General features: G+C 43.9%; 1 protein-coding gene across 1 annotated transcript in view; it reads right to left on the bottom strand.

Annotated features, from left to right (window-relative positions):
* The window catches only part of NTSR1 (neurotensin receptor 1), a 279,461-nt gene extending 257,758 nt beyond the window's left edge, over nt 1–21,703 (bottom strand). Inside the window, exon 1 of the mRNA XM_082271630.1 lies at nt 20,542–21,703. Coding sequence (XP_082127756.1) covers nt 20,542–21,264 — 723 coding nt within the window. The 5' untranslated portion in view covers nt 21,265–21,703. The remainder of the gene's footprint in view (nt 1–20,541) is intronic.
* Nucleotides 21,704–23,513: the final 1,810 nt, after the last annotated feature.

The raw sequence follows: 23,513 nt of genomic DNA, 5'->3' as shown, positions 1-23,513 counted from the left end.
TATAAAATATTCTCACTGTGACCCTCGGAAGTGCCAAGCTCTTTGACACTGTTCTGTCCCCTCCTGCCAGCCTCGCCAGCGGAGTCTAAAACCTCTTCCGAGTTAATTGCATCTGTCGGCGCTTAATCATGATGTAAATCTGTCTCTTTAATCACGGATTTAGGAAAGAGAAAGCAATTAACACAGATATGTCTATTAGATATAGAATCCCTGCGCTCAGCCAGATTACAAGATGGCAAAATGCAGAGGCTTACAGAGACGCGATAGAGAAATTAAAGAGCCAAGGCATTGGTATCTCCTGGATTTACCAGGCTTACTTCAAAAGAATCTACAATGAGTAAAATGAGCTAGTCCTACACAGGAAAGGATTCACATCCTTCAAAGAAAGTTCACTATAAGTATATGTGAACTTTCACTTTGTAAAGTAATCCATTCAATTTAAAATAAAAATGACAGACAAAACAATTGTGTATGCATATAAAAACATTATACTGTATGTAGAAAGGTCTCAGTTTAGGATAATTGATTGTTTGCTATACAAGTTGACATCTACACAGATTTATGGCACTTGGAGGTACTTAAAACAAGTATAATAAGTTTATTTTTACATCACCTTACAGGAATTCACATTTATGGTCATAACACATACTTTTAGATTACTGAAAAAAAAGGCTTAATTTTATCTCTGTGGCCCTTGGTGCATTGGGAAACGCACCCGTGTCCAGTTTGAATCCAAGCCAGACATCCAAATCCAGCCTAAGTGTTACTTAACTGCAGCTGGGAAATGCCAGGCAGAGTTGTGCTGTTTCAAACCAAAAAAGGTTGGTGCAAAGCACCTATCTCCTGTGCTCTAAGAGGTAATCTTCCAACCACATCCAGCCACACCCCTGTGGCTATTGAAGACCTTCTACTTGGCTGCTCTTGAATGCTTTGGCCTTGCAGCCCCTTTCAAGACCAGGGTGGTCTGAGACCACAAAAATCTGAGGAAGAGGCTAAGGCTGGCCATACACTATACAATTTTCTTGTTCAACTTTCCTTTAGATTTACCAAAACCATGTAATATAGGGTCAAACCTAAACACTTTCAATTTGTATGCAGTTGGGCAGGCGCTTGCACTACATAGTTTAAGGTAAATCTAAAGGAAATTGAATAAGAAAATTGTATAGTGTATGGCCAGCCTAAGCCTCGAAACAAGTAAGCCTTCAAGCTCCAGAGGACGATACAGCCTTTGGTTCTTATGCTGACAGCAACACATTCATTTGATATGCTTGTACCAAGAATTTGTTTATGAGTATCGTTATACCTTTTACTAATAAAATCTTTGTGGAGGATAATGCACTAGGCCGGTGTGCCCTTGTGTTTGCTTTTCCGATTTTAGAGTTGTGCTGTTTGGCAGAGCTGTGTAAATCTCAGGACTGGGTGGAAAGAACCAGCTGCAGTATATGAGTTTTATTTGTGTATTTATGTGTTCGCCTAGAGTTTAGCTTTAAGCCCTTCCATTTCCATATTGAACAGCTGATTAGATATGTCAGATACAAAGTATATAATGTGTTTTGCTTACACCAGCAGGCAGAAGCCACCCTAGCTGTGAAAAGTAGATTACGGATGCTAACGCACAAAGATAGCGCCCTGCAATTTCTCTAGATTTATTCATGCAACTTGCTATTTATAGTATAGCTGACAACCTGCACCTCTGTTCCCTTGGGGACTCCTGACATTAAGCCTTGATTCACACCTTTGCATTTTAGCTTGATGTGTTTACAATTGAAATCAATAGAAACACATTTTAACACATGGGTTACGGTGTGTGTCATGATAAACGTACATGTATCATGGCCTGCATCATGGTGCGTTGATGTGCATTTGATGCCTGTTGGCTTTTTCTTTTTTTTAATTCTTTATTTAGGTGTCAAGGAATTCTGCACAGCAATAATAAATAATATAAATTTACATCCCGTAAACTTCTAGTACACTAGAACAGTTAAAAGGTCAACTTTAAGGTCAACTAGGTCAACTAGGTCAACTGGTCGCCTCACAGGTCGCCGCAGGTCGCCTCCCATAGGGAAGCTGCGGACCCGTTCTGATAGGAGCGACACAAGTCGCTCCGACTCAGAAAAAGGGTCCGGAGCTTCTTTGGGGCGACCAGGAGGCGACCGCCATAGACTTCAATGTTATGAAGTCCGTGGCGGCCGCTTCGAGGTCGCGGCGCGCTGCTCGCACCGTGACCTCGGAGGTCGCGGTGCGAAGTAGCGTCGCCCCAGTGTGAACGGGGGCTCAAAAACCCAGAAATAAGCACACCAAACATTATCAACAGTACTAAGCACAGGATGGTCAAAAGTATCAATTGACATATTCCTAGGAATTGTTTTTGTATTTTTATATGCGAGACCGAAGAGTCGGTAGCATAGACCAAGCAGAAGTACAAAGTGCACAAAGTGTGCAGTAAAGATACAAAGGAGAAGAGGAAACGAATATGAGATAGAAAAGAGTTAGGAGCTGAGAGGGGATGACAGGGGGAGAGAGAAAGCAGAAAATAAATAAATCATTAAAGGGAACTAAAAGAGGGGTGGACTCCCTCCCGAAGAGATCACCCCAAAGGACTTATCTCATCGGTAATTCTGAGAGACTATTGAGATGCAAGTGGTGTCTGATCCCTATAAAAGGATAAGGGAGTCCAGATCTTCCAATACTTGTCCTCCTGTTCTTTCAAAGTCATAGTGAGATTTTCCATAACCTGAATTTCTGCAATTCTTACCCGCCAATGAGCCACTGTAGGGGGACACATACCTTTCCATAAAGCCAGAATACAGGCTTTGGCTGCTGTGAGTAGATGTCTTAATAAAGAGTTCCTAAACTTCTTGTTAGATAAGGGAGTGTTTAATAGATACGCCACCAGATTCTTATTAAGGTAAACTTCAGTCAGGGTCCTAATTGTAGGTTCTACTTAATTCCAGAGTAGAAAAACATAAAAATTTACCAGTTCATGCGTTGATCAAAAAAAACCACGATCTGATCATGAGTATCAACAATCACAGCCACTAATAGGCATCCTAAGTACCATAATAATTTTAAAGATCAAGCAAATACCAAGATTTCCCCTTGTCGGGGGACCAATGGCGGTTCAAGTCATGGCCCCCGTGGTGGGAACAGTATACCAGTGCCTTTAAGGTTGGAGGGTAAGTCGGTTCCCACCTTGGCCCTTGGTACTGGTCCAATCACTTCTACCGGTTCCACCATTGATCACTCAATGCATAGTTCATACCCAGACACAAGAAAGAGGGGGGAAATCTCGGTAGAAATTGCTATCCTGACCTCAAATTCCTTTAGTATTTTGGGTAATACTACGGAGGCCTCTAAAGTTTTATCAGAGAGTAATATGCAGCATCCAACACCCCTGGGTGGCCCCCATGATAGTATCTTGGAGGCCAAGTCCAGTGCAGCAGCAACCGGTGTATAATGTGATAACAATGTGGAAACCAAGAATTTATTAGTCCGTCCCCTCCCGTAGAAAAAAGAAAAATAGAAGACTCAGAGGGGTCAGAGGAGGAAAGGGGAAGCGGAGTAAGGAGAAGAAAAATTGAGTAGTACATTCCACTAATAAGATATTTAACCTGTCATCACATTTGTTAAATGAAAATGAAATTAGTCTTCACCAGAAAGGATTGAACTTTGCCCCCAGTTGTAATGCCAGTTTGTTTGATCTGTTCAGTGACCTACATAAGTACATTTGTGATATTGCTGTCAAGCGGTATTACAGTTTGAAACCAGATAGAGAGCCCAGTAGTAACTTAGAGAATAAGGTTAATATACCATCTTGGGAGTAATGGGCCGACAATGCGGGATATTGACACTGAAATAGTAGACTTTATGAGAGAAGCCCACAGGCTCTTGTCTGATAGTACCTCATATGGAAAACTCAGTGAGGACACCCTCCACTTCTATTAGCTATAATTACATGAGTTGGTGAATGAGCCTTATAATAAAAAAGTTCTAAATAAATCGGAAAAACAATTCTAACAAAATTCTTTTTAAAACACTGTATTTCTATCACATACCGAAAGTCCATAAGGACCCAGGTTGCCCACCTGGGAGACCTATTGTGGCCACTATAGATGGGGTCACCAGCAGACTATCTCAGTATGTGGACATTTTCCTCCAACCACTGGTGGCCTACATTAGGGATTCCTCCCATGTTTTAGAGAACTTACAACAGCATAGGTGGGAACCTAGACACCTGTATTTATTGCTAGATGTGTGTTTACTGTACACCTCAATTCCCCATAAGAGGGGTTTACGTGCTGTAGAACATTTTTTGTCAGAGGCCAAATATATGCATCTGTCCCAATCTGAATTCTTCTGTTCATGCACTCCTTTTGCCCTGGAGCGGAATTACTTCCAATTCTATGGTGCCTTCTATAGATAGATTTCTGGCACAGCTATGGGTGCCCATTTTGCACCCTGCTATGTCAATCTGTTTATGGGGTTCTGGGAGAAATATAACATCTGGTCCCAGAACCCTTTTGCTAAGCACCTAGTGTACTACAGGCGCTATATGTGCTTATTATTTGGGACAGCCCACTTGAAACAGTCGCTAGCTTTGTTTCCTTTTGCAACTCCAATATTTATGGGATTAAATTTACCCATGAGGTGGATACACATCTGCATGTTTTTTTTAGATCTGGAGTTGTCGTGGGATCCATAGGAAAGGATAATTTCCAGAACCCATTTTAAGGAGACAACTGGTAATTCCTACCTACACCGTAATAGATGCCACCTTCCAAAATGGAAAGATAACATACCATATAGTCAGTTTTTCCAGTTACATAGGAACTGTACAGACACAGCAGAGTATCTTTCCCAAGCTGAGGTGTTGAATTCTTGGAAAAAGGGTACCAAAAAAATCATATTCGGAAAGCTTTAGACCGTTATAGGGAGGGTTTGGGCAACAACAGTAGGTCAGAAATATCAACGGGAGGGTCCTGTGATATATTGTTTATCACTAGGTTTAACGACCAACATTGGGCCATTAAAAAGGCAATTCAGAGACATTGGCTTATTCTGGGGCAAGATCCTCCTCTTAGACGGGTACTCCCAGAAAGGCCCAATTGGTTTTCAGACGAGCAAACAACATTATGATCGCACCTAGTCGCATTAAAAAAATAACAACAAAAGATCTAAGACATCCCAATGATTCTTAACATGATAGGGTCATACAGATGAAAATTAAGAAGGTGCAAGGCCTGCAAGTTCATGTGTCATGAGAAAAAGTCTTTTGCTAGGAGGGATGGATGGGTCTTTGACATTAAACAATGTATTTGTTGTAGTACCCAGTTTGTGGTATATGGTCTAAGGTGTCCATGTGGTTTATTTTATGTAGGCGGGATGATGTGAACCATGCGTACTAGGTTTGGTGAGCACCGGCGATTTATAGAGCAGAAAAAGGACAAGCAAAGTGTCCCCTGGCACTTCTGTCAAGTACATCGAGGTAGCACAGAGGGCCTGGAGCTCTTTGGCATTGAAGCCATATCCATGTCACTCCCTGTGGGTGAAAGGTTCTCCCGTTTGTGCATGCGGGAGATATTTTGGAGTGCGCTACATACAGAGTTAATAGGTGGGGGGCAGGGTGACAGGAGAGGGGCAGTGTGACAGGTGGGGGCAGGGTGACAGGAGCAGGGCAGTATGACAAGTGGGGGGCAGGGTGACAGGAGGATACCTGGCATTATTCTCAACCCCCCTGAAGTGTGTAACCATACCTGGCATCACCACCCCACCTCTTCCCATGAGAAGAGTGTCCTATGCCAGTCCTCACCCTCCTGGTAACTTTTCCCCTGTCCCTCTCCAGCACTGGCTCCGATCTTACTAATTAGTAATACTGTATGTAGATGGCCAACTCAGTGAATCTGTCATTGAAGAGATCTGGAAAAAGAAGCATTGACCCGATGAGATGAAAGACCTTAACAGGATGGGGTTGTTGGACAACAGGGCCGATCCTAGAGTCACAGACGCCTGGGTGCACAAATATTTCTGATGCCCCCACATGGGCGTGGTCATCTTACTAACCCCTCCCCTTTACAAATGTTTCTATGGCAATGACTCAAACACAGAGATGCTCCCCTAAGGAGTCTTCCTTACCCTGGGACCCTCCCACGATCTCTTAACAATAAACAAATTACAGGAAGAAAAGCAGAGTACTCTAATGGGACCTGGGGGGGTTTCTCTAATGGACACAGAGAGGGCCTCTGTTAGAGAGTCTGCTAGACAGAGCACCCACAGATACTATAGCAGATGGTCAGAGACTGCAGATATACTACAGGAGATTGTCAGAGACTGCAGACTCGATACAAGAGATAGTCAGAGACTGCGGATATGATACAAGAGATCAATGCATCTATGCAGCCTCACCAGTTCCCATCAAATGCAGCCTTATCAGTGCCCATAAAATGCAGTTTATCAGTGCCCATCAAATTCAGCTCATCAGTGCCCATCAAATGCAGCCTCATAATTGCCCATCAAATGCAGCCTCATCAGTGCCCACCAAATACAGCTTCTTCAGTGCCCATTAAATGCAGCTTCATCATTGTCCTTCAAATGCAGCATCATCAGTGCCCATCAAATACAGCCTTATCAGTGCCCACCAAATGCAGCCTACCACTGCCCACCAAATGCAACTTACCATTGCCCACCAAATGAAGCCTTATCAGTGGGTAATTAAATCTAACCTATACTTTGGGTTTAATTATTCCAAAAGCAGAAGGGAAAAAAATAAAAGAAAAATGTTAATTACAATGATATGTTTATCCAGGTGGAAACTAAACCAGGTGTGTACCAAGCAAGTATGTGACCCAGAAAATCCAGTCCCAGTTAATTATTTTTCTGTGTCTTCACATTCAGATATCACTTGGCTGAGATAATGCATGCTGGCACATTTAATTTTACTTAACACTGTGTAATCCTTGCAGGTAAATCTGTATCCTACACCCCTCCTTCACCTGACATCACAGAAAGAGGAACCCCAGCCACACATATGGTTGAACAACCAACATAGGATCCTTTTTAGCTACCAAAATATTTATTGATCTGTGCTTCCATTATTCATACACATGTGCATCTAGCAACCAGAGCTGTGTGTGGGCACCCGCAGCAGAGAGAGAGAGGCCAGCCAGAGCCAGCGGACAGTACAATAAGGGTCTCGCTGCTGCTGAACAATAAGTCTGGACTCTGGAGTGACACAATCTGAGACAGCTTTGGCACGCCCCCTCTTTAGTAGCTTGCGGCACCTGGGTGCGGTGCACCATGTACAACCGCCCAGGATCAGCCCTGTTGGACGGTGCCATGCCGGAGAAGCTGTGTGTGGGGTGGGGGCAGAGCCAAGGACTATCCTACCAATGTCATAGCAGATCCTGCACGGTGCAGTTCCCAGCCTCCTCCACTTGTCTGCACTTTCTGCTCTGCATGCTCCTCCTCCAAGGTGTCACTGCTCGCCCAACCTTGTCACCCTGATGTCCAGGCTCTGCTGGACTGCACATGTGCGGTGAGGAGCACAGAGAGGGTGCCCGGCGGAGCCTCTCCCCTCCTCCCCAGTCCCCACCTACTGATCACAAAGGCTTTACTGGAGATGGTAGCCTTATGCTGGTGCCGACCCTGCCTGCCGTGGACAAAACTGGGGACAGACTTGGTCCGAGGACAGTGTCCTCAGTCCGGGGCCCCGGAAACTGGGGATGTCTGGTCACCTTATACAAGGATGCATGTGTGCTCTCTCCTTTTTTTTCTTTGTTTGTATACTTCATTCCAGGAACTGTTTTATTTTGAGCATTCCCAAAAGATATTTAGAAGGGTTCTCACAGATTCCCCACAGCACCAGCAGGTATTCGGGACCTGAGGACAGATACTATGCAATTTGGCCGGAGTTCTGTACCACCACGTATGACGTTTGTAGCCTCCCTCCTGGTACCTGCTTGCCAAAGAGGCTTTATGGGCAAAAAGTATGATTTTGTCTTTCTGAGGCCTGTTGGCATTTTTAGTACAAAGTGCAAATCCAGCATACATTGAAAATGTGCAACAATGCAAGTTAACATGCATTGATATGTGATTTAATGCATTTCCATTGAATTAACTGGAAACCACAAAAAACATGCAGATGATCCATCCTAAATGTATGCATGGTAACAGTTGTTGCTTTTTGTTAATTTTTGGTTTGTAACACACGCATAACTGCCAGGGGACTAACCTGTAGCACACCTATCTTTTACTGGCATAGGCCTGTATTCTCTTCACTTTTGAACCATACCAATGACAGACTAAAAGGGAGGGTCTACAAATGACAATGGGCAGAGTAAGGCTGAGTACACACAAAGTTTTCTTTCATTCAACCCAGCAGGCAGAACAAAAAAAACTAAGCAATTTTAGTGTGGCGACCTCCCCCGCTGTACCTTTGTGTTCTGACAGGGGGACTGCTCTGGGACTGCTCCCCGCCCCCCCCCCCCCCCCAGCAGAACACACTGATTGGCGCTCACAGCTATTGGCTGCCAGTGCTGATCGGATGGTGGTTTTTCAGCATGTACCTTCTCTTCTGCAAAAGCTGGTCGTTAGATGGGCTTCTATCGAAAGGACAGCTGTACACTCTGACCAAATGTCAGCCAGTTCCTGTTAACAGGCTGATATTCAGCTGGTGTGTATCTTAAGGGAGTCATTTGGCAGGTCTGATCACCTATGCAGAGATGAAAAAATCTTATTTCCGTTTATTCACATTATGACCAGGGGTCACTGAGCCCTAGATAGTCAGGCCTATTTTACCAGTGCCTACATGCATTGGTTAACTTGACCAATTTCAATTGCAAAATTTATTTTTATATTTTTTAAGGTCATATAAGGCTTTTATTAGGTACATTGTTTTAATAAAAAACCCTGCTCTATTTCTTTATTATAAGATGGCAATGTAAAAAATAATGCACTGTATATGTGTATGTATGTTTATATATATATATATTTTTTTTTATGTATGTTTATATATACAGTATCTTACAAAAGTGAGTACATCCCTCACATTTTTTAAAATATTTTATTATATCTTTTCATGTGACAACACTGAAGAAATTACACTTTGCTACAATGTAAATTAGTGAGTGTACAGCTTGTATAAAAGTGTAAATTTGCTGTCCCCTCAAAATAACTCAATACACAGCCATTAATGGCTAAACCGCTGGCAACAAAAAGTCAGTACACCCCTAAATGACTATGTCCAATTTGGGCCCAAAGTGTCAATATTTTGTATGGCCACCATTATTTTCCAGCACTGCCTTAACCCTCTTGGGCATAGAGTTCACCAGAGCTTCACAGGTTGCCTCTGGAGTCCTCTTCCACTCCTCCACGACGATACCAGAGCTTTGAGCTCCTCCACCTTCCGTTTGAGGATGCCCCACAGATGCTCAATAGGGTTTAGGTCTGGAGACATGCTTGGCCAGTCCATCACCTTTACCCTCAGTTTCTTTAGCAAGGCAGTGGTCGTCTTGGAGGTCTGTTTGGGGTCGTTATCATGTTGGAATACTGCCCTGCGGCCCAGTCTTCAAAGAGAGGGGATCATGCTCTGCTTCAGTATGTCACAGTACATGTTGGCATTCATGATTCCCTCAATGAACCGTAGCTCCTCAGTGCCGGCAGCACTCATGCAGCCCCAGACAATGACCCTCCCACCACCATGCTTGACTGTAGGCAAGACACACTTGTCTTTGTACTCCTCACCTGATTTCTGCCACACACGCTTGACACCATCTCAACCAAATACGTTTATCTTGGTTTTTATCAGACCACAGGCACAGGACATGGTTCCAGTAATCCATGTCCTTAGTCTGCTTGTCTTCAGCAAACTGTGTGCGGGCTTTCTTGTGCATCCTCTTTAGAAGAGGCTTACTTCTGGGACGACAGCCATGCAGACCAGTTTTATAAAGTGTGTGGCGTATGGTCTGAGCACTGACAGCCTGACCCCCACCCCTTCAACCTCTGCCGCAATGCTGGCAGCACTCATACGTCTAGTTCCCAAAGACAACATCTGGATAAGACACTAAGCACGTGCACTCAACTTCTTTAGTCAACATGGCAAGGCCTGTTCTGAGTGGAACCTGTCCTGTTAAACCAATGTATAGTCTTGGCCACTGTGCTGCAGCTCAGTTTCAGGGTCTTGGGAATCTTCTTATAGCCTAGGCCAGGGGTCTCCAAACTATGGCCCTCCAGTTGTTCAGGAACTACACTTCCCATCATGCCTAGTTATGTCTGGGAATGTCAGAGGTTTACAATGCCTCATGGGATGTGTAGTTCTGCAACAGCTGGAGGGCTGTAGTTTGGAGATCCCTGGCCTAGGCCATCTTTATGTAGAGCAGCAAGTCTTTTTTTCAGATCCTCAGAGAGTTCTTTGCAATGAGGTTCCATGTTGAACTTCCAGTGACCAGTATAAGAGAGTGAGAGCGATAACACCAAATTTAACACACCTGCTCCCCATTCACACCTGAGACCTTGTAACAATAACTAGTGTCACATGACACTGGGAAGGGAAAATGGCTATTTGGGCCCAATTTGGAAATATTTACAAAAATATGAGTGGGTGTCGTATTCACTTTTGTGAGATACTGTATATATATATATATATATATATGTATATATATATATATTTTTTTTTTTTTCTATTATTATTAACTGACAATTACAGTGTTAAACAGAGACACACTGACATCTTCTCTTTGTAGTGGCATCTGCAGGCTTATTTTGCGAATGAAGCCTCCAGCTTACATGTCATCATGCATGTCATTGCTGTCACAAAGATCACATGATCAGGAACAAGGTTGGCCGCTATTTGTCAAAGTGCTAAGTGGCTTAACACCTTCCCGCCCGGCCCATAGCACGACAGCCTGATGGGGGCTCCATTGTCCTGACTGGATGTCATATGACGTCCCTCAGGACATGCCACAGTGCACGCCCCCCCCGGGGGAGTGCAGTGCAGAGAGAGGTGGAAAAGTGTGTCGCTCGGGCACACCGCATCTCCAATCTCGGAAAAGAGCCTATGTTGTAGGCTCTTTACCACATGATCAACTGTGTCCAATCACAGCTGATCACAGTGTAAATAGGAAGTGCTGGTTATCAGCATTCCTCTATTCGTGCTGACAGGGCATGAGTTTAAGGGAGCCAATAAGTGGCTCTCCTAACGGGGGGTTTGCACTGATAATCAGTGTAGTGATTATCAGTGCAGCCTCATCAGTGATGCCTGCCAGTGGCCCCCAGTGATGCCCATCTGTGTCCACCAGTGTTGCCCATCAGTGATGCCAATTACTGTGTCCACCAGTGTTGCCCATCAGTGATGCCAATCAGTGCCCAGCAGTGGTGCCCATCAGTGCTGCCTTTCGGTGCCCATCAGTGATGCCTGTAAGTGCCTCCTCATCAGTGCCACTCATCATTTTTGGTCTTTTTTTGTTTAGCAAAAAAAAATAAATTCAGTGGTGATTAAATACCACCAAAATAAAGCTTTATCTGTCTGAAAAAAATGATAAATTATTTTTTTGGGTACAGCGTCACAATTGTCATTCAAAGCGCAACAGCGGAGAAAGCTGAAAATTGGCCCGGGCGGGAAGGGGGTAAAAGTGCCCTGTATTGAAGTGGTTATCCCACAACAACACATTGTACAGGGAACATTATGCTGGCCATACACGGCTCAAAATCTTGACCAATTTCTGCTGAATTGGCTGAAATTCAAGCCGTGGGCGATCCTGTTGGCACCACTGGACTAAAAAAATGTTAATATGAAAAATGAGGGACTTGGGCAGAAGATTTTTGGCCTAACAGTGACTGCATCCAATCAGATGCTGCCATTATTTGAGTATTCTGACAGCTGCAGGAGCAGTGGCTGTCAGAATACAACAGCCAGTAGGGGAGATTCCCCCATCCTTGCTGTTTCTGTGGGTTAAATGAGAGAAGTCTTAACGTATATGACTCGCTCTTTTTGTTGCAGAATAATTAAGCCTTAATATATATTGTAATAACACCAGCAATAATGTGACTCCTGCAGAGGGACTCATAGTTAAAGTAATCCATTAACAGAATAAAAAAGGGCTGGGATTTGGTCCCTGGCTGCTCATCACAGCCACTGAAGGCTAACATGGTAACGTGGTGACACTCTGACATTGCGATGGGTTGCCATGGGGAATTACTATAGTTATATAATCGCAAACATTTAAAGTGTCAAGAAATAATCTGAGAGGTGTATTTAGGAAGCACAGAGGACACAGAAGATACATGAAAAGACCAACATAGTGCAAATATCTCGTACTGTATGACGTAAAAGAACTGCAATATCTCAACACTGTTCCTGTCATATAAACTGACTTTATTCCAGAGTCTAGAACAGATGTAGGAGCAGGAACTGAGACATATGAAAGCTGTCATGGTGCCAGATTCACAAAATATGACTTCATTTATAGAAGCCTGTGGAGCTGCAATATGTTTTTATCAGTTTCCAAATGTTCAGTTATGCGAAAGTTTAACAATTTTTTTTTTGGTGTTCCCACTGACTCTGGACTTGAGAATTCAGAAAATGCTGAGCATACTAATTCTTGATCCTAGCGCAATGACACTTGGGGATCCTAGAAAGAGTCACACTAACTCATGGAGGATCCCAGGGAAATGGCACACTCACTCTTTGGCATTGGCATCCTAGATAAAGGACACACTTACACTTGGGGGGTCTCTTAACAATGACACACTGACACTGGTGTTCCCAGATTGATGACACATTGATTCGTCAGGTCCCAGAACAAGGACACACTAACACGTGGGGGTCTCTTAACAATGACACACTGACACTGGGGTTCTCAGATTGATGACACATTGATATGTCAGGTCCCAAAAAAAAGGATACACTCACACATTGGGGTCTCTTAACAATGACACATTGACACTGGGGTTACCAGATTGATGATACCTTGATACGTCAGGTCCCAGAAAAAGCACACACTAACAACTATCTGTCCCAGAACAATGATACACTTATTATAGGGGTCCCAGAATAATATAAGGTTAACAGTGGGGGTCCCAGAGCAAAGACACTTTGGGAGATGGGGGGAATGATTCAGACCAGTGACACGTTAACAATAACGCTTTCGAACAATGACAGACTGACACTTGGGAGTTGGGAACCCAGAACGAGACACTGGGGTCCACAGAAAAAAAACACAATGACATTTTGGAGACCCTACTACAGTAAAGCTCTAAAACTTGGGGGCCTGAGAACCATAACACAATGACACGCGAAGGCCCAGAACAATGACCCAGAACTTGGGATCCTGAAATAATGTCACATTGACACTAATGCATATAAGTGTTCAGCCATGTATAGCCATTTACTTTTATGGGTGGCATCATGGCCCCCAGTTCAGAAAAGCGCCAAAAATGGTATACTACAAGACTCAAGAGCATGCAAACGTCCATGAGCATGAGGCCTTAGATTCACCTTACTGTTTTCTGCTTCAGTTTTGAATGTAGCGGTTTTCTTTGAGGCCATAAAAACTGTTCTCAGTAGTGACATTTTTACATATGAGTCCTACACACAACGACAACGACGTACAGGGGTTGATTTACTGAAACTGGAGAGTGCAAACTTTGGTGTTGCTGTGCATGGTAGCCAATCAGCTCCTTTAATTAAGCTTTGAAAATACAACCTGGAAGCTAACTGGTTTCTGTGCAGATTTTGCACTCTCCATTTAGTAAATCAACCCCACTGACTATTAAATGGCCAAATTGTTAAAGCCGGTAATGCATATTGACCTGAAGTTTTCTCCTTAAACATCTAGCTTTGTGAAGTAAAAACTCCATTTTGGTTTTTCCTACATGTGATTTGATATTTAAGTCACTTACATTGACTTCTTTATCTGTCTTTTGTAAATGAGACTATTTGCCTGTTGATGAGTACACTGAAATTTGGGTAGCCTTATAAAGTCACCCTTAGGCTCGGTTTCCACTGCTGCGGTTACAGAGTCGCGCTACTTCTAGCGCGACTCTGTAGTGTTCACTTGTTCGCGGCTTTCAGTGAGACTTTTCCCTCATTATAGAAGGAAGTCGCACTGAAGTTGGCCCAAAGTAGTGCACGAACTACTTTTCAAGTCGCCGCAACTCAAGTCGCGGCAGTGAGAACGGGCCAAATAGAAATGAATGGCTTTTGACTTGCTGTGCGACTTGACATGTGTCAAGACGCACAACAAGTCACACTAGTGGAAACCGGGCCTTAGAGCCCCAGATCAATCTAAATATAAAATGCTAGATTTATGGTAAAACCATGATGGTCCCTGGTCAATGGTGCCCTGGTAGAAGTGTACACTGTTGCTTTTGTCCAAAGATACAGGCTGATAAAGTTTTAGTACTATGGCCTGGTGAAAAGACTTGAAAAATAATGTGCAAGTATTTGCAATGCCTAACAATGGAATACTGAAGCTAGAGGGGTCAAGACAATGATTCCTTAGCTGACCAATATTGAGCACCAATGATGTAGAGGAATAAATATAAGGAGATTACCTCCAATACATGGGAAGTCTTCTTATCATACACAAGGTACATGTAATATAGCTGCCAGTCTTTATAATGCCCAGATACATATATGTGGAAGGCACATCAGGGCTGAATAAACCATTAAGCATGTGGTTGGGTGCAATGGCAATAACATACACTCAGTCCAGGTGCAAATATTGGAACTTGTATTGAAGTAAAGGAAATTAGTTTGCAACAAGCCCAGTGGAAGGAGGCCCAACCGGGAACACCCACGGATGGCAACAGCATGTAGACAAGCAAGTTTCAGCTGAACTGGCAGCATCTGGGGAGAATGCATCCTGGCCAGTAATAGCCCAACTGGGATGGTATCCAAAGAGAGTGCCAGAGCCCTAAAATTTCCCTACTCGTCTTGAACCTTTCCCTACCAGTAATACTGTCCCTGACAGACTGGTAACCTGTCCCTTCACTTCCACAAACGAATGAATGAACGCCACACCCAGGGGCCAAGGTCTTAAATAGACTCTGCTACACCTTACAATGGCCACCAGAGTCGCAAGGGAAGCCAGCATCCAACCAGGTCACTGTCCCAGAGTCTCAAGAAAGTATAGAGGAAACATGTTCCTCCTGACTTTTCTCCTTCTGAACTGCAGCTGCAGATGAGCAAGCAAAATAAGCATGTGCTTAGAGCGCCAAAGGGAAGGGGGCACCACAGACTATCCCCCAGCTGTTATGCCCTAAGAGAATAACTGCACTTTAAAACTAAATGCACTTATCCTTTTTGCCCTGAGTTAACTGGCCCCACTCTCCCCATGGACAGATGTATACCTACCAAGTAACCTATACTTACCATCAGGGAGACAATGGTTGACAAGCCCCATAGATTTCTATGGTGCTATAATGTGCCTATGTGGTCAGGAGAGAGAGGGGACATGTGGGGGAGGGAATCAAATAAACAACACTGGCGTTGTCAATTAGCTCTCAGTAAGTATACATCTGTGGAGGAGATGGCAGGTGGGATCCAAGGGCGGCACCATTCTTGGGACATTGGTTGCCCTTAATCTTGCCCTGACGCACCTGTATCATTTTTGAGTGTGATTATTGCAGCATACTCACCCAATGAGGTCACCGCAAACTTTATACATACAAAATGCCTAATGCACCACTCAGAACATTTTATGCTGCAGTTCAAATAAATAATATGCACATTAGAGCACAATAAAATAAATGTCTTTACATTAGAAGAAGCTTTCAAAATAGAACTGTCCTTCATCCAAAAAGGACGTAAAAAACTCCTGTAGTATAATGCCTCATTGTCATTCACTGTGAAATATGGTAGTGAGCTTTTATGTAATAAATATAATTATATTGCTATCTGGCTTTAAAACAGTGTTAGCATACAGCATCCTAATCACAGCAAAGGATGCTAAAGGAACACAATGTACAACTATGAATTTCTCAGGGCTCCTACACAACAGGTCCACTGCCATGTCCTCCTCAAATTCAAAAACTATGTTAAAACCAATAAAGGCTTCCTCACTAGTGTAAGGAAGCCTTTATGCTGCAAAAACCAGATAGATGAAAAGTAATCAGCATAATTGATTACAATTTTCTTCCCACATGTATAATGGGAAGGCTAGTCTGAAAAAACGTAGGAGTTTAGTATACTTTGGAAGCACCATTTTAAAGACAACCCACCTCAGATGTTTCTTAAAATAATGCAAGAACAAGGTTTAAAATAGGCTACAGTAAGTTGTAACTGTACCCCATGGCAACTGATGGCTAATATTTTTGATTATGGTCAGAAAATAATGCTTTTGAGACCTCTGGTCTATACAGTGAGGAATAGATACCGCAGGCAGATGCATCTTTATTCATAACTTTTAGGGAAATGTGTATGGATAGATCCAACTACAGATAAATAAAGTGTATCTAAAACCAAAACTTTTTTTGTTTTGGGTAGGGTGGGAAGGGGAGGAAAAATCAAAAAAATGTCACTAGAACAGCAATAAACTCCCTTGAGAGAGATTTCCGCCTCACTTACTATTGCAGCCTTTCTCCAACCTTTTTAACAAGAAAGAACCATTTCAGGTCTCGAAGAAGCCCTGCTAATAAATGATTCTTTAGTAATATTAACGCAAATATGAATGATTTAATAATAGAGATGATGATAATAATAAGGGCCAGAAAATAAACTCAGATAGTAAAAATTGTAGTGTTCCCTCACATCGATGGTCAGTGAAGTGCCCCCTTTCATTAGGGATCAGTGGATAAGGGCCCCTTTATGTTGGTGGTTATTTGGAGAAGGGCCCTTTTATATTGGTGGTATTTGGGAGAAGGGCCCCTTTATATTGGTGGTTATAGGGAGAAGGGCCCCTTTATATTGGTAGGCATTGCGAGAAGGACCTCCTCATTTTGGTGGTGTTAGGGTAAAGAGCCCCTTTATATTGGTGGCTATTGGGAGAAGGGCGCCTTTATATTGGTGGTTATAGGAAGAAAGGCCCCTTTATATTGGTAGTTATTGGGAGAAGGCCTCTTTATATTGGGGGTTATTGGGTGAAGGGTCCCTTTATATTGGTGGTTTTAGGGAGAAGGGCGCATTTATTTTGGTTGGTATTGCGAGAAGGACCTCCTCATTTTTGGTGGTGTTTGGGTAAAGAGCCCCTTTATATTGGTGGCTATTGGGAGAAGGGCTCCTTTATATTGGTTGTTATAGGAAGAAAGGCCCCTTTATATTGGTAGTTATTGGGAGAAGGCCTCTTTATATTGGGGGTTATTGGGTGAAGGGTCCCTTTATATTGGTAGGTATTGGAAGAAGTAGACAATGTGGGCTATGTGGGACTTTAAGTGAGACACCGGCAGGTATGCCCAGCGTCTCCATCCCTATATCGGAAAAAACAAATTGAAAAGGATTAAAAACCCAGGGTGAGTACATCAGACTGGGGGCTGGCTGGCTTCCATGCACCTCTTTTAATCCTTTTAAATTAGTTTTTTTTCCGGTATTGGGAGAAGAACCTCTTTATATTGGTGGTTATTGGGAGAAGGGCTCCTTTATATTGGTGGTTACAGGGAGAATGACCCCTTTATATTGGTAGGTATTGGGAGAAGGACCTCTTTATATTGTTGGTTATTGGGAGAAGGGCTCCTTTATATTGGTAGGTATTGGGAGAAGAACCTCGTTATATTGGTGGTTATTGGGAGAAGGGCTCCTTTATATTGGTGGTTACAGGGAGAATGACCCCTTTATATTGGTAGATATTGGGAGAAGGACCTCTTTATATTGGTGGTTATTGAGAGAAAGGCCCCTTTATATTGGTGGGTATTGGGAGAAGGACAGGTGAAGTTGTAGAGCGTTTTAACTGATAATCTTGAAAACTTGTTCTGCTGTTCTGATTTCATAGGAAGAATGATATCTAATTTAGATCCTATGTCTGGCTTCAAAGACAATGCAAAAAAAAGTATGCTAAGGTTTAGGAAGAGTTCTTCGATGGTTGAATATGTTTTAGTACTGAACAACCAATGGTGAAACTATAGTAAATTAAGAGTGTACTGCTACCCCTGGAACCCCAAAGCTGGGTGGGATCGGAGCTATGACCCTACTGTGCCACTTGAGTGGCCCCTAAAAAATGGGGTTGCTTTGAGTATATTAAAGCAAAAGCCAAGTTGCAACCTATAACTGCCTTCTAAGTTTTCCAATTTTATTGTACTAGAAAAAAAAAGATGACATGTGATTGGTTACTGTAGGCAACAAATTCATCTTGCTTCACATTTGTCCCTTGAAGAGACCTGCACTATCAGCAGAAGCCTCCTCTTTGACCCACACAGCAACAAAAGCTCACAATTTGAATGATAACATCATCCCAGGGGATAATTTATTATGTAATGTATGGGCTAAGGTCTGCTGGAGAAAAAGGACTTCAAGCTTCTGCAATTTGCCTTCCTATAGATACTATGGATATATTAAAGGAAACCTATGCCAATGAAATATGGGGATTGCCATTTTGTACTTTTCCTTCTGAAAATGCTAGCTGCTTGGCTGTAATGCCAGCCACTGACATGGATCATGTATGCAAAACAAGAAGTTCTAACTTTGCTTGACTTTATTGGCTGCAGAAAGTAGTGACGTCAGAGCGCCAGGCATAGAAGAGATTGTGGTCCACCAGCACATTGTTCAATCCTTCATGATTCTTTATTAGTTACATAAATACAGCGACATTTCACAGCTCCTAAAGCAGCCCCTATGTTAAGCATTAGTGACTTAACCAGGGGCTGACTGCCAACTTTCGGCCCAGGAGGCAAGTACAATCCAGAGGCCCATGGTGCAGCGATTCGCCCCCCCCCCCCTATTCTCCCTCTTCCCGGCCTCCTTCTGACTCCCATTCCAGGCTGAAGCTCTGCTCCAGGTACTCTCTACCCACTGGCCGAATCCGGGTTCCCAACCTGGCCAGCAGGATGGGGTTGGGAGGAGCTGGGACAGCTTAGTTGGGGCTGGCCAGGGGAGAGTCTCCAGTGGAGCATGGAACCGGCTTCTACTCAGACACAGTTTACACCATCCATGCTGGGGGGTGGGGTTCTGCACTCTTACCTTGTCTTCATCCTGCACTCAGTAGGTCAGCAGTGGGGACTTTTTACTTCTCTTCACCAGGAATCATTTAGGCATTTCTGTAGCAGAAGCAGTGCAGTCTTTTTACAGGGCATCAGAGCAGCCCAGGGGGCAATTGCCCCCCTGCCTCCTGGCCCAGACCTCCCCTGGACTTAACCCCACTGTGCCTAAAGAAGGGGCTTCATTAAGAGCTATAAAACTTGTGACTAATAAGGAAACTTAAAGGAAAGCAAGATGTTCTGGTGATCTACACTCTTTTCTATGATTTGCAATGGTGCCATCTGTGGCAGATCACTGCAATACTCAAACACTGAGTGTTTGGAGTGCACCAAACTCCTTCATTCACAGATAAGCAGGCATGACTGCCAGGCAATTGGCGTTTTTAGAAGAAAGCAAGGAATGGCAGCTTCTGTATTCCTTTTGAAATGTGTTTTCTTTAAGCCTAAAAGGTACCGGTAGTAAGGGAAGATATTAAATGCACATACTCAATAGGGGAATGAGAACTCTGCATAGTGTAAACCATAGCAACTAATCAGCAGTCAACAATCCACTGTCTGTCTCTAGTGGACAGAAATCATATTGTTTTGTATTATTGTACTTTGGACATCACCACTGGGTGATTAAGGGGTAATTCCAAAGCTCGTATGTCAAGGCTGTGTTCTTCTTAATGGGGTTGTCATACTTACTGCCATCTTTTTTTCATGGATGCCAGCATACAGATTTATGCATCTTCTGTATCCAGGGGTTACCTTTCCTAGTTGGATTTTACATTTTTGTAAATTACAACAGGTGGTGAGAGAACCAATGACTTCAGAGCCTGCAACACTGGCAGAGAAGCCATCCACTGAGTCCTCTGGAGATCCATGAAGACAGTGGTTGATTTAACCCATTGGCACCCAACTGTACCTGTCAGCTTAGCCTTTAAAGGACAGACTTTGCAATAAACTAGATCAGTGTTTCTCAACCAGGGTTCTATTGAACCTTAAGAGCCCCTCCTGGACTTCGCTGGAAGCTAGATTTGTGTTTCTCAACCAGGGTTCCATAGGTTGCTAGTGGTTCCTTGAGCTTTAGGCAATGGTGGATTGATCTCCCACCTTCACTGATCACCAACGCAAGTGGGTAATTTTCCACAACTTCTAAACTGATCAATAATGTTAGAGGGGACACTAAGTACACCACATTACTTTTTCTTATATTAAACTTTCTTTAAATTCTTAATCATGTAAATGTATCATGAGCTGTAGGCATAATTATTTTTTTAGCAGGGGTTCCCAGAGAACCTGAAAATTACTCCAAGGGATCCTCAGTGGTAAAAAGGTTGAGAAAGGCTGAATTAGATTGATTCATGAATTTAATCTCTCTGAACAGAACTAGACACATTCACATGACAAGAGGTAGACCACATGGTCACCATCACTCACCTGAATGACCGTTTTGAAGGTGGACATCTCCACAATCCTGGTGCAGACCAGGTGATCTGGGTCTTCCACCCCTAACCCATAGATCTCCCCCATGGTGAAAATCATTGGAGTGGCCAGCAGCAAGGAGGCCACCCAGATGAAACTGATAAATTTCTTAGTCCTGCTCCTAGACATGATGCTTTTGGCCTTAAAGGGGTGACACATGGCCATGTACCTCTCCACGCTGAGGCTGGCAATGTTCAGGGCAGTGGCATAGGTGCAGGCATCCCTCAGGAAGTAGTAGCCCTTGCACACCACATTGCCAAATGCCCAGGGATGGTGGACCCAGATGAAGTTGTAAGTCTCAATGGGCATGCTGATGAGCAGAATTAGGAGGTCAGAAAGGGCCAAGCTGGCCAAGTGGTAGTGGACAGTGCTTTGCAAGTTCTGCAGGGACTTTTTCCTCACCAAGGTGTAGGCAGTGATGGAGTTTCCAGTACAGCCCACCACAAAGAGGAACAGGTAGATCACGGTGACCAGGACTTTGGAGTAGATGTCCGTGTTGACGTCCAGGTCGCCTTCAGAGATGACATGCCTGGTGCTGACGTTGGACAGGTTCAGCATGACCGAAGTGGTGGACAGCCAAAAGTCCTGCACCTCCTGGAAGAGAGGCACCTGTGGAGTTACGTTAAGACCCATGCTGGGTGGCTGGTGCAATATTTTAGCTGCAGAGCCAGGGTTCATATTGGGGACTGATCAAGGTGGAACCCCAAACACGGGACTAAATGGGTCTTCTTCAGTCACTGCAGTCCTTTCATCACCAAAACACCACGACTTAGAGACCAAGCAAGCTTCTGAGACTGAAGAGGATGTTGGTTGGCGTTCTTCTTTTCAATGTGTCCCTCCGAGGGGCCATAGTCGTCTAATGTCTTCATTGACTCAACCTCCCTTTTCTACCCACTCACTATTCCTCCCCCGCCCCACCGCCGGCACTGCTGCTCCCTCCACTCAATGATGCTGGATAGTAGTGCTCATTAATGCTCGGGGTCCATGTCCTGAGTGCTCAGTGATGCTCGGGGTCCGGGTCCTGAGTGCTCAATGATGCTTGAGGTCTATGTCCTGAGTGCTCACTGATGCTCGGGCTCCATGTCCTCGATTCTTACTGATGTTTGCGGTCTATGTCCTGAGTGCTCATTGGTTTTCGGGGTCCATGTCCTGGGTGCTCACTGATGCTTGAGGTCTATGTCCTGAGTGCTCATTGGTTTTCGGGGTCCATGTCCTGGGTGCTCAGTGATGCTCAGTGTCCGGGTCCTGAACGCTCACTGATGCTCTCGCTCTGGGTCCTGATCCTGAACGCTCAGTGATGTACGATGTCTGTCCTAAGCGCTCGGATGCTCGATGTCCTGATCTGATGCTGCTGGCTGTCTGTAACGCTCAGTGTAGATGTGGTTGTGTGCTGAGCCCCCGGTGCTGAGATGTGTCAGCTTCCTAAGCGCTCAATTCTTACCGCTGTCTGCGAGCGCTCAGTGCTACTGGACGTCAGGATATTCACTGTGACTGCCTAACATAGTTTTCTACCAATTCCTATTCTCCCTAGCTGCTTTTCTACTCTTCCTGTATGTTTTACCCTCTGTTCCTCTCTCTGCCCCCCTCTCTCTTCCTCTCTGCCTATATCTTTTCCCCTCGATTTCACATTCCTCTGCCTCTATCTCTCTATGTACTTCTCTATCTCTCTATGTACTTCTCTATCTCTCTATGGACTTCTCTACCTCTCTACCTCTTTATGTACTTCTCTACCTCTCTATGTACTTCTCTACCTCTCTATGTACTTCTCTATCTCTCTATGTACTTCTCTATCTCTCTATGGACTTCTCTACCTCTCTATCTCTCTGTGTACTTCTCTACCTCTCTATCTCTCTATGTACTTCTCTATCTCTCTATGCACTTCTCTATCTCTCTATGTACTTCTCTATCTCTCTATGGACTTCTCTATCTCTCTACCTCTTTATGTACTTCTCTACCTCTGTATGTACTTCTCTACCTCTCTATGTACTTCTCTCTCTCTCTATGTACTTCTCTACCTCTCTATGTACTTCTCTACCTCTCTATGGACTTCTCTATCTCTCTACCTCTCTATGTACTTCACTACCTCTCTATGGACTTCTCTATCTCTCTATGTACTTCTCTACCTCTCTATGTACTTCTCTCTCTCTCTATGTACATCGCTATCTCTCTATGTACTTCTCTACCTCTCTATGTACTTCTCTACCTCTCTATGGACTTCTCTATCTCTCTATGTACTTCTCTACCTCTCTATGTACTTCTCTACCTCTCTATGGACTTCTCTATCTCTCTATGTACTTCTCTGTTTCTCTATCTCTCTATGTACTTCTCTACCTCTCTATGTACTTCTCTATCTCTCTACCTCTTTATGTACTTCTCTATCTCTTTATGTACTTCTCTACCTCTCTATGTACTTCTCTACCTCTCTACCTCTCTCTATGCTTTTCATATCTCTCTACTTCTCCATGTATCTCTCCCCCCCCCCCCCCCCCCATTTCTCTATGCCTCTGTTTAAATGATTTCCTCTTTCTCTCATTCCCTTTATCTGTGCCTCTTGCTTTCATTCTCTACTATGTCCCCCTTTGTGCTTCCATTTTCATTTTCTCTTTCTCCCCATCTCTCTCTTTACCTCTCTCTATCTCCCCCTCTCTTTTTCTGCCCCCCGTATTTCTCTCTAAACCTCTCTCTCTCTCTCTCTGCTTCTCTCTTTCTCTCTCTCTTTCTCTACCCCCTCCTCTCTCTCATTCTCTGTGCCCCCATTTCTCTCTGCCCCCCTATTCTCTTTTTCTCTGTCACCTGTATTTCTCTCTGCCTCTCTCTATCTCTCTCTTCCCCCCACTATTTCTCTCTACTCAACCCCCCTCTCTTTCTCTGCTCCTCTCTATTACTCTCTGGTCCCCCCCCTCTCTCTCCCCTTCTCATCTCCCTCT

The sequence above is a fragment of the Pelophylax lessonae genome, assembly GCF_965119305.1.
Source record: "Pelophylax lessonae genome assembly, chromosome: 11".
NCBI classification, from domain to species: Eukaryota; Metazoa; Chordata; class Amphibia; order Anura; family Ranidae; genus Pelophylax; species Pelophylax lessonae.
Note: the sequence above shows the minus strand (reverse complement) of the source record. Positions and strands in the feature narration are given on the sequence as shown.